The 12,378-nt window shown below is 40.6% G+C and overlaps 1 protein-coding gene across 1 annotated transcript in view; it reads right to left on the bottom strand.

Annotated features, from left to right (window-relative positions):
* PRKAR2B (protein kinase, cAMP-dependent, regulatory, type II, beta) overlaps nt 1-12,298 on the bottom strand; it is a 112,699-nt gene extending 100,401 nt beyond the window's left edge. The window contains exon 1 of the mRNA XM_006882624.1: nt 11,978-12,298. Coding sequence (XP_006882686.1) covers nt 11,978-12,278 — 301 coding nt within the window. The 5' untranslated portion in view covers nt 12,279-12,298. The remainder of the gene's footprint in view (nt 1-11,977) is intronic.
* Nucleotides 12,299-12,378: the final 80 nt, after the last annotated feature.

The raw sequence follows: 12,378 nt of genomic DNA, 5'->3' as shown, positions 1-12,378 counted from the left end.
TCTGACAAAATAAAAGATAATGATCAACATCCTAAGTGAGGTTTTTAACGGTGGAGTTTTGCAACTGCCTCAATTACAACTAAATAGTATGGATAAGGCTGGAAGGATAAGAACATAAGAAGCAAGAACACGGTGAGACCTAGTCATCCAGGAATCACTACAGTCCTTCATCTCTTCCAATTGTTTCCTCTTAATCAATTGAAACAAAAATAAAACCTGGCAATTCTGAAAGCAAAACTAAATAATACAAGAATATCTTTCGTTAGGCCATTCTTGTTATCATCATCATCTGATGAAAGGCAAAGAATTCTCAAGACATAAATTAATACCGTTAAAAAAGTTTTGTGACAGTTATAGGAATAAGATCATATTTATAAGACTAAACAAAGCCCACTCAATTCAAGTAAGGAACTTCTCTGGCTTTTCGACACCAAAGCTGTTAGTGAAATAGGTTACAATATGCTGTCTATGAGACTGTCTTAGGCAGAAGAATGGTGTCTTATGAAGTCTAGAGAAAATATAAATGTAAGAGTAGCCTTTTATTTTTTCTTAAAAAAATCAACCACAAAATAGCACAGGGTTGGCTCTCGATAAATATTTGTGCAGTCAGTACATGAGCACGGCCTCGGACCTTCCAACTTTCACACATTCCTTCTTATAATAGGCCATCGCAGGGCTCAGTCGCCTTCCTTCTGGTTTTCTGTGACTCTCAACACTCCCAATAGAGACTTCAAGATAAGTCATTTCAATTTTCTTCACTGAATCCCTCACTGTCATATATCTCATCAATTCTTATCTTCTCCTTTGCAACTCCTCCCAATAAATTACTTTCTTCAAAAGCCATAAATACACACCAAGTTGATGAATTTGAAGGTCTTCTGTTAGTATGTACAGGATACTAAATTTTAAAAGAAACACATTTGTTTTTCCCACGGCTAGGAACAAATATCTTGAAAGCTGGAAATTTACTGGAATCTATGGAATGAGATTTCCAACAATAAATAAGCATCAAATATTTATTCCTGTTCTATAAGTTACATCACTTTATAGGACCTCAAACAGATGCTTACTATTAGATAATAGCTAAACAGTTTGAATTTTTTAAATAGAAAGTAAAATACCTAAAACTTCTATTTTTGTTCAGTAGTTTTCATTCTATACTCTCTCAAGTATAAATTACTCAAAGAACCCTTTCCACTTTCCAATTGATCTTGCTCTTCCCATCCTCTCTCTCTTCTGGTTTTATTGTCTTCCTCCTTTACCCTCATTCCCTCCATTCTTCCAAAGACTAAAATAACACAGAGGAAACAGGATAAAAGGCCCCATCTCAAATCCTTTGTTTCTCCCCCCATCCATCTATGACTGTTAAAACGAATGACGCTCTTAACCAATTAGATTCTGAAAATCAGGATCACTCAGCATATTTTAAAAATCTTCTTTAAGACTATTACTTTATGCCCATAACTAAAATGATGGCTTCAATATTTTAGCCACTGTTTGGAATGCTGCAATCCATTTCAGGAGGATTTCAAAGTACCATATAAATTTCTAATAGCTAAAGACCATAAGTCTCATCAATTAACAAATACTGAAGCACTTCACTACAAATTATGAGTTGAAAGGATGTGGGTTTTATTACCGTACAACATAACGAACATCACATTAAATCCTAAGTGGGGCTGCCGCATAAGTGCATTTCCTAATTCACCGCTCTAAAAAGTGCAAACACTAGATTCATCCCCACAAAATACACGGAAATTGCTGTTTCACTTTGAGGTTACACTTCTAGAAGATTTAGTATTAGTGAGACAATTTAATATGTAATTAGTGCTTGTTATGTGCACTATTTATAGGGCCCTACAAAACGAACTCATCTTTCCTCACACCAATCTTATGAGGCAGGTACTATTAATGTATGCCAACACGTTGAGCACAGTGCTTTAAACATAAATGTTTAAAATTATATGAGAAAACTTATTTCATAAAAATTTTCAAATTTATTTCATGCACTTAGAATGATGAATCAAGAATATATTTTCAGTATGAATCAATTACAGAAAATAATTATTGTTATTAGGGATTGTCAAGTACGACTCACAGCAACCCTATGAACAGATCTGAACCCTGTCCTATCCTGCTCCACTTTCATAATCTCTCATACACTTGAGCCCACTGCTGCAGTCACTGTGCCAATCCATCTGGTTGAAGGTCTTCCTCTCTTCTGCCAACCCTCACTTCTCCAAGCCTGAAGTCCCTTTCTAAGGAATAGTCTTTCATAACAATATCTGTGATGAAGCTTGACACAAAATAATTATAACCCCTAAAACAAAATTTTTGTCATGTATTAGTGGCCACATGCAGCAGTAAAAGCTAACAACTGGCTGCTTTGTCTCTAAACTGTTGTAGCCACAGAGAAAGCAGATTTTTTTTCTTTTTTTTAGAAAGCTGATTCTTAAATGGGAATAAAGAAGTGAGCCTGATATATGGGTTAAAAGAACATTTTCAAGCTACCATTATCCTCTACAGCTTCCTGTTATCAGTCAGATGAAGTCAATAGGTAAGAAGCTTTTTTTAAAGTCCTGACATAAATAACATTAAGAACATTTTCACTGAACACCTATTCTTCACTTATCGACAATCTCATTATTCAACATTTCACATTTACAAAAGTAGTAAAAAAACCTTCTTGCACAAATACACACATTAACTCCAACAGAGTTGACACCGTTAAGATATCGAGTGCTTAATACACAAGAGGGAGCTCTGGTGGATCGGTGTTACAGCGCTGCGCTGCAATCCTAAAGGCAGGTGGTTCAAGTCCACCAGCTACTCCTTGGGAGAAAGATGAGCAGTAAGTATCCTCCTGTGTAAGTAATTGCATCTGAAAACCCACTGGAGGGTCAGCTAGGGGAGCGTTCCAACTGAAAAATACTCAACAAGAACTAAAATTCTGTTTGTTTGTTTGTTTAATGTTGCAGACTATGACATACAAAGCAGTGGTGAAGAGAAGGAGTTGTTTCAGGAATCCTGAAAAAAAAAATTGCTGATTTTAAAGGATGTTGTTGAGAACCGTCGAGCTGGAGCCAACCCATAGCTGACTCTCCGGAGGATTTTCAGAGACAGTTAATCACATAGGAGGAGGCTGCCCAGCCTTCTCCCACAGAGCAGCTGGTGGATTTGAACCGCATGCCTTCAGCATTGCAGCACAGCTTCTAAGCTCCCAGATTTTAAGGTACTCATTAACAAATAACACTTGCTCTGAATCTTTTATAGATTCTCTATATGGCATTCAGAAAGTTCTCTTCTTAGTTAAAAAAAGGGAGGGTTTTTTGGTTTGCTTTTAACCAAGAATGGTATGAAATTATAGAAAGGCTTTTTTGGGGGGATGACTAAGATAACATTTTTTTTTCCTTTAATCTGTTAAAGGGATAGTCATTAACAGATTTTTTAGTCAACCCTAATTCTGGGATAAACTCAGGTGGTGGTTGTTGCTAAAACTCACGGTTTATGAGTCATAGTGACCCTATGAACAATGAATGTGAACCGTGCCCTATCCTGTCATCATCATCAACTCTGATACACTTGAGCTAAAGTCACTGTGTCAATCATCTTGCCTCGTTGAGCGCTTCCTTTCTTTCGCTGACCCTCCAGCAACCACAACGCAAAGGCACTGACTCTTCTTCTGCCATCTTTTAGACACTGTTCAACTTCAACATGCAGAGTCAGCAACTGAAATGACTATCATTGCTCTTCAGCATTTTGGAAAGGCCTCTGACAGCAGATTTTCCCAATGCTGCATGGCTTTTGATTTCCTGACTGCAGGTACCAAGGGTGATTGTTGTTTATGGATCTAAGTAAGATGAAATTGTTGACCACCTCAACCTTTTCTTCATCTATCATGATGTTGCCCTTTGGCCCAGTGGTGAGGATTGTTGTTTTCCTGATGTTGAGATGTAATCTATATTGAAGGCGGTAGTCTTCCATCTTCTGCAGGAGTATTTCAAGGCTGCCTCACTTTCAGCAAGCAAAGTTTCACTGTAAAACAAATTCAGACCTCAAGTGGAAATACTGAAGGATGCAATGGGCAAAATCTTGAATGATTCAGGAAGTATCAAAAGAAGACAGAAGGAATACACAGAGCCACTGTACCAAAAGTTTCAGGAATCATTCCAAGAGCATCTTAAGATCAAGGACTAGTGGTAATAAAGGAAGTTCAGGCTACACTGAAGGCACTGGCAAAAAATAAGGCCCTAGGAATTGATTGAGTACCAAGTGACATGCTCCAATAAACAAGTGCAGCCTAGAATGTACAAACAATATTAGTATCATATGCAAGCAAAATTTTGCTGAAGATTACTTTAAAATTATTAGAACAGTGCGTAGACAAAGAACTGTCAGAAATTCAAGCTAGAAGATGCCATAGCACCAGGGGTATCATTACTGATGTCAAATGGATCTTGCTGAAAGCAGAAAATACCAGAAGCCTGTCTGTTTTATTAACTATGCAAAGGCATCTGACTGTGTGAATCACACAAATCATGGCTAACACTGAAAAGAAGGGGGATTCCAGAACACTTCATTGCACTGAAGCAAATCCATAGCTAGGCCAAGAGGCTGTGGTGCAAACAGCATGAGGGAACACGGCATGACTTAAAATCATGAAAGCCCTGGGTCAGCCTGTGCCCTGCCTCCTTACCTACTCATGTGAGACACTGGATGTTATGAATAATGTGGCATCAGGATCAGAAAAAAAAACCAGATTACTTATTATATATTATCATTTTTCTATATTTTAGGTTTTTCTTGCTAATATTTTGGTAAGGATTCCTGCAGTTATTTATAATGATGATTGGGCTAATTCTATTACTTATTCTGTCACTGTTTGGCTTTACTTTCAAAATAATACCATGCATTTATTCACTAAACATTTTTGGAGGTTTTTTCCTCTCAATTTTTCTATTTTTCTTGCAGTGTTTCATATTTGTTTTCCATTTGATCATCCATACACATTTTGCTTTTTATCACTGTAATTACAATTTCACATGCTCACTTTGTTTTATGCAAAACACATTTTATTAGAACATTAAATGTAGTCATTTAATTGATTACAATGTGACCAACCTCTCTGTGTACTGTCTTTTTCACCCAATTTACCCATTTGTTAATTTTCACCGCCTTCTCCTTCCCTAGTAACAATCCAAGAATGACGTCTTCTCTGGCTTTTTGTAACAGTGGTCTTATACTTTAGCAGTCTTCTAGTGACAGGCTTACTTTGCTTAGCTTAAGGTCATCTTAATGCATCAGAGTTACGCAGCGTTCTGTGAATTCTTTAGTGTTGCCCAGTAGTCCACTGTGTGAACGTATCGTTTCTTTATCCATTTGTGTCTATCTTTTGTATTATGGATGTATATCCGGCAGTCATGAAGGACACAGTGCAGTGTGAAAATAATGTTGACTGTGATGAGTAAGGCTCTGAGTCAACTTAGTTGGGCAATGCTTCTCAGTGGCTTGGCAGTTGGCAGTTAAGTATGTGGTCATCCTCTGTTTTGTGCTATGATGTAGACAGTCTCCATTGTCACATAATGACAGTTTTGGTGTAAAGACTTCATTTTTAAAAATCATCAGGATTGGTGGAAGAGTCATCAACAGCCTGCTTTATGCAGATGACACAACCCTGCTTGCTGAAACTGAGGAGGACCTGAAGCATTTACTGCAGAAGGTCAAGTACTGCAGCCTCCTATGTGGATTGAAGCTCAACATCAAGAAAACAAAGATTCTCACCACTGAGACAACTGGCAGCACCAGTATGGATGGTGAAGAGATTGAGATAGTTAACAGTTTTAGTTTACTTGGCTCCAGAGTCAACACTCTTGGTACCAGCACCCAGGAAATCAAGAGACGAACTGCACTGGGAAAGTCAGCTGTGAGGGGCCTCTCCAGAGTACTGAAGAGCAACGACATTAGGCTGGAGACTAAGGTGCACCTGACCCGGGCTATAGTCTTCGCAATTATGTGCTATGCATCAGAGAGTTGGACAATGAATAGGGATAATAGAAGGAGAATTGATGCCTTTGAGCTGTGGTGCTCGAGAGGAGTGCTGAATATACCATGGACTGCCAGGAGAAAAAACAGGTATGTCCTGGAGAAGGTGAAGTTGGAATGCTCCTTGGAGTCAAGGATTCTAAAGCACCGTCTGACATACCTTGGGCATGCTGCAAGGAGGGACTGGTACTTGGAGAGGGATATCATGTTTGGCAGAGAGAAGGGGTGGCGAAGGAGAGGAAGACCTTTGATGTGATGGATCGATTCTGTGACTGGCGTGGTGGGAATGAGTGCGTCTGAGATGGCAAGGTTGGCACAGGATAAAATGGCGTTTAGAGCTCTTGTACATAGGGTCTCTATGAGTCACAAGCGACTCGATGGCACATAACAACAACAACCATATCAGTAAGTGAGGAGCAGATGCAGACTGCTGGAAAATCAATCTGTTATTACCCTCACTGTTTTTGGTTGTCTCACTGCAGGCAGTCGATAGTAACTATTTCAGATTAACTTCTGACTTTTCTTCTTCAAGTTTTAATGAAGTTCTCTGTATCTAGATAAAGAATGTTTTCTATAATCCTCTAAAAAAAACCCTCTTCAGATATTTGAAAACCCTTCTCAACTCTCTTTCAGCCACTTCTTATGATAACTTGGCTTTTTTAATTGCTTCAAGAGTTCCTAATTTCTCAGTATCTTGGTTGCTTTTTAGTATCATTTCTCAAATCTGTTATTCTTTTTTAGGTTTTGATGTTGTTGTGTACTGTTGAGTCGGAACCGACCCTTAGCTGCCCGCCTATGAGTTTCCAGAGTCATTAGATCACACAGGAAGAGACTTCCCATCTTTCTTCCATGTAGTAACTGGTGGATTTGAAACTCATACTTCTGAGTTGACAGTGCAGCTCCTTATCACAAGGCCATAAGAGCTCCCTCAAAAGCAGATAATATGGAGGGAAAGGCAGTATTTATAAGGATTAATCTGTTATATGAAAAATTTTACTTTACGGACTTTTGGCATTCCTGCTTTATAAAGTAAAGGGCTAGTATGTATGTATGCATGTGTGTATGTATATATATATATATACTTTAAAGAATATATATATATATACACTTTAAACGCTAAATATTTCTCTTCTATCACTATATAAAATTATCTTTTCTATACTGTCGAGTAGAGAAGTTTATTTTTCTCTCAGGTCACCTGTTCTGCAAGTGTTTTGCTAGTGATAACTTCTGGTCACTTTTCAGTTATTAAGGTAAACTAGAATTTTGTTTATTTCAATTTGTAATTTCATCAACAAAGGAAGATTAAGACAAGATTTCATGATGCTATCTACAAAGACTTCTTGTTACTGATACAACAATCTGTCTTACAGTAATGTCTGCTAATAAATTCTAAGCCTGCTGCTAACCTTAGAATTGATGATTCAAACCTACCTGATGGTTCTACAAAAGACAGGCCTGGTGATCTGCTTACAATAAGGCTGACAAAGCCAAGGAAATCCTGTGGCACAGTTTTGCTCTGGTCTGTAACACATGGGTGGCCAAGAGTCAGAAACTGACTCTCGACAGAGAGCACTATTCTTTCAGAAGTGGCATTTCAAACACTGTTTCCTGCAGAATAGGGAAGAAGGAGGTAGAGTAGATGCTAGCTGGTTTCCACCACACCTCAGTTCAGGTTTTCAGGAGCCCCTCAGAGAAGGTGGCTGTGAGGCTTAAAGTCCTAACACCTAAGGACTGCATTTTTAACCACAAATGGATTATAAAAAAAATGCACAAAAAAACCCCAGAAGTGATGAACTAAAATATAAGGATGGGGGAGTTACTAGCCCTTGAAAGATAAGAAGTAGACTGCCTTTACCCATCTGACTAATCTGGCCTAGTGCCATTATCTATGGTCAGTCATTGGACCCTCAAAAACTGCTCAACCGTTACCAGGAAAACTCCAGTCTATAATGCACTTTCATTTACAATGAGCCCTTTGGGGTTTGTTATGTGCCGTTGATTCACCTGTGACTCAGAGCAATCCTATGCTCAATAGCTCTGAACCCTGTCTTATCCTGAATCAGTCTGTCTCTGACACACCCACTCTCCATTACCCCAATCACTGTGTCAAACCACCTCATCCAGGGTCATCCTCTTTCACTCTCCCCCCACTTTCCCAAGCGCAATGTCCCTCTCCAATGAAAAGCCTCTCCTAGCAACATGCCCAAAGTATGGGAGGTGAGGTTTAAACATCTGCATCCAAAAACACTCAGGTTGCACCTTCTCAGAGATATATCTATTTGTTCTTTTGGCAACACATGAGATAGATATTCAGTGCACTTCTCTAACACCACAGTTCAAAGGTATCAATTCTGTCGTCCTTATTCACTGTAAAGCTCTCAGCAGCAAAGCAAGTGATTTAAAAGATCATGACCTGAATAAGGCACGTCTCAACTCTTAAACTAACATCACTGCTCCTCAATAATTTGGAGAGGCCCCTGACTAAGGACTTTCCCAGTGCAATAGCTCTCCTGATCTCCTGACTGCTGGTACAATGTGTACTGGTGATGGAGCCAAGTAAGATCAAGTGGTTGACAGTTTCAATCTCTTCTCTATCATGATGTTGCTTATGGTTATAGCTGATCTCCTAGACAATATTTTCCAGTGCGGTCTTGGAATTATCCACAACAGAATAGCTGCTGTAAACAAAGATTCCACGTCCTAATCTAACCCAGTCATACAAAGCTCTATGAAAACGGCACCACTAATAGTTCATTTCCGAATTAACCTGATTCCCTGAGATGTATACTAAGATCTAAGAATTACTAGCCCAGAAGGTCTTGTGCTGTCACAGTAAATCAAAACATGTTTTCCAGTTCATGGTCTTCACACTTGTTGCTGTGTCCCATCAAGTCAGAACCAACTCATAGCTGACTGCAGTGAGTTTTCAGAGGCAGTATATTATAGTAGGAGACTGCTCGTGCGTCTCCTGTGGAGCAGCTGGTGGATTTGAACTTGTGCTTTTGGTTTGGCAATGCAGTTCCTTAGCATTAGGTCACTGGAGCTCCCAAATACAAATACCAGCATTTTGGCACTTTTCCGGCTGCAGATATTATAATGTCTAGGCTAATTTTTTCACCCACGGCATTATTCTTTTTTCTCTGATTAATGGTGGACAAACTGCGGCCTTGGTCTGCAGCCAATTTTCTACAATCTCAAGTTCAAAGTTAATAGTGGTTTTTATGTATTTATAGGGTCGAAAAAAAGAAATCAAGAGAGCTCTAGTTGCTTGCTGTTTCATTAGGTGCCTTCAAGTTGAATACAACTCATAGTGACCTTGTGAACAACAGATCTGACCCGTCCTATTCTGTGCCGTTCTCATCATCTCTGACACACTTGAGCCCATTGCTGCATTCACAATGGCAGTCTATCTCATGGTGAGTCTCAATGACACTCTACCGTTCCAGGCATGATGTCCCTTGCCAAGGAATAGTGTCTCCTAGCAATATGCCAGCAATATGCCCCAAATATGTGAGACGAAACTTGGTCATCTTTGCCTCTAAGAAGCATTCTGGATGCACTTTTTCCAAGATCTATCTGTTTATGCTGCCAACACAAAGGCATCTAGTTAGAATTCACTAGTCGCTCCACAGGAGAAGAAAGGACAATCTCCTCCCATGCAATTCAATACCTCTGAACACCCACTGGAGAGTCAGCTATGGGTTGGTTCCAACTCAGCGGTACACAAGAACAATAAAAGTGAATCAAGAAATATATGTGAGCAAGAACATCTATGGCTCAAAAGACTAATGTAGCCCTTTACGAAAGTTGGTCCAATCCTTTGTAACATACAATTTTGTTTTGTTTTTTACAACTATGGGTATAAACACAATTGACCTTTTCTTTTTAGTAAGAGAATTGCTTAGAAGAGATCAGAATGCAATGCACCTATTCAGGAGAAATACTGTTCCTAAAGATCCAGTTACACCTAATACACACATGTATGGACTGGGTCTTGGCCAAATTATAGTGGGTATACTCCAAAGTTTAAATTCTCCAGAAGTAAAACTGAAGAATAAATAGCGCACTGGGCCAACAAATAAACTCACCTGGACTTCTTTTCACAGTAAGTGTTTTGGAGAAGAATATAGAATTATCCCGGCTATTTAAAAACTGGCAGGTCATTTACTTTTCTGCAAAATGGAAATCAAATCTTTTCTGAGTACAATGTACTATTACATGAGAGACTATGGAACCATCAATTCAAAGTACTTCAACAGCATTCTGCAAAGAACTATTAGTTCCATTAGCAGTTGAGGAATTCATACACATCTCGGTTCTTACCGATTCCCTTAGTTCCCAGAGTCCTCTGATCTGAGAGACTAGCTCTTTCCTTCATGCAAGCGCACACAAACCTGTGCTGTGTGTCAAGAACATGACAATTTAGAGGCCGCTGTCCTTTCTTTTCATCCATCATTGGTTACCTGTCCATCTACTTAAAATACAACCACTCTTTTAATCTTCTCTTTAAGAAAAATATTTGATAAATTCTTATGTTAAAAAAAGAGTTAAGATTGCTTACTCTCTCCTCAGAAACACTGACAGTCCAAAATTAAAAATGGCAAAATAGCAATCTTCCTTTTTATCCTTACAGAGCACTAATATTCACAGTTAATGCAACTGCTTTGGGCAAGTCAAAATTACATTAATTTTATAACCTATTTCAACATTTAATTCTACAAAGAAAAGAAACATGCACAAGGAAATGATGTGACGCCTTAAAATGTTTTCTTTATATGAAATGTACAGCAGACACACAAACCACAAGCAGTGCAAAGAAATAGGAGCCGGTGTGACACCGCCTGCCTATCTGCCTTCCACCACAAAGAGAAAACCCTTGCACATTTGCACACCGTGGTATTTCAGTTTGGGACGTCATAAAGATAGGATTTAGTCATGTTGTATAAATACAGGAAGGGGTGTGTGGGGTGTGTATGTGTGTGCACGCGCCCGTGTAAAGAGACTTGTGAGCATAGGGAAGCACTTGAGAAAAATTCTTCTTTCTTTCACATTCATTCTTTTTAGCTTCAGTGTCTGGCACAGTCCTTAGAAATACTCACTAGCTTTTCATTCTAAAGACAACCAGCAAGCTTTCTGAACTTCCTACAGTGTTTTTCAGGTACACTTTTTAAAAAAAAAAAACAACAAAAGAACCCAAAATACCCAGCACCAAATCTTTCACTTTGTGTTTTAAATAAAAAGGAGACCAATGCCTCATTTCTTCATGGCAAAGACCCCAGAGGTTGCCTTCTAAGTGGGATCCTTTGTTGTGTGTCAAAAAATAACACAGCATTGTATATAAATTGGAAAATACAGCTTAGTTCGTTTCTAAGAATACCAATGCTATTACCATAAATTTTGTGCTGCACCAGTGAGTCCAATTTCATGCTTTTTGCGAACCTAAACGACTTCCTAACAACATTAAAGCTAATGAAATCTACAGCCTCTCCCCTCTTCTCTCAGGACACTCCATTAACAAACATAAGCACAGAAAAGGACGCCCAGGGGGCCAGCTTCCTTTATGCACAATGGTGTCTGTCAAGAGCAGCATCTTCAACCAACAACGAAAGTTGTCTTCCTACCAGACGTCCACCCCAAACCTACCCACCTCTGCCCGTGTCCAGGACAAGAAGGGGCAGCTGAATAGAAACCTTTCGGCTCCCCCAGCTCCCCAGTAGGGCAAGTGGGGAGGGAATGACAAGAGAGTAGGAAGGTGGGCGAGTGGGAGACAGAAATGGATGCTGAGCGGGTGGGCGTGATGGGAAGGTAGGGAAGGTGGAGGACGCGGGGAGAGGTAGGGAAGGCAAGCGGCACGGGGAGAGCCCAAGGCGAGGAATGGAGATGGAGCGAGGGGATCAGCGAGGCTGGGGCACGGGGGTGGTCCGGGCCTCACCATTGAACGCCCCAGTGTCCGCGGCCTCCTCCTCCTCCCCGTTCTCGGAGTCGGCGTGCACGGGCTCCTCGGCGAAGTTGACTCCCTTGACCGGGGTGCCGCCCCCGGTGGCGGCGCCCGTGTCCCCCCAGGTCCTGCCCTCATGGCCGAAGCGCGCGGCGCCTTTGCGCTCGTTCTCCTGCTGCAGGCGCGTGAAGTGCTGCAGCGCGAACTCCAGCAGGTCCGCGGGCTGGTGCCTCAGCACCTCCACGGTGAAGCCCTGCAGCAGCTCCGTCAGCCCCGCCGGGATCTCGATGCTCATCCTGCCTCCGGGGCGGGGGGCGCCGGAGCGCCGAGTCCCCGGGCTGCCCTGCGCGGGCAGCCGCCGCCCTCGTCCCTCCCCGGGTCCGGCCGCGCGGCCA

The sequence above is a fragment of the Elephantulus edwardii genome, unplaced genomic scaffold (genome assembly GCF_000299155.1).
Source record: "Elephantulus edwardii isolate Elephantulus edwardi_28Jun2011 unplaced genomic scaffold, EleEdw1.0 scaffold00022, whole genome shotgun sequence".
Taxonomy (NCBI): Eukaryota; Metazoa; Chordata; class Mammalia; order Macroscelidea; family Macroscelididae; genus Elephantulus; species Elephantulus edwardii.
The sequence above is the reverse complement of the archived record's forward strand: the minus strand, read 5'-3'. Positions and strand labels throughout refer to the sequence as shown.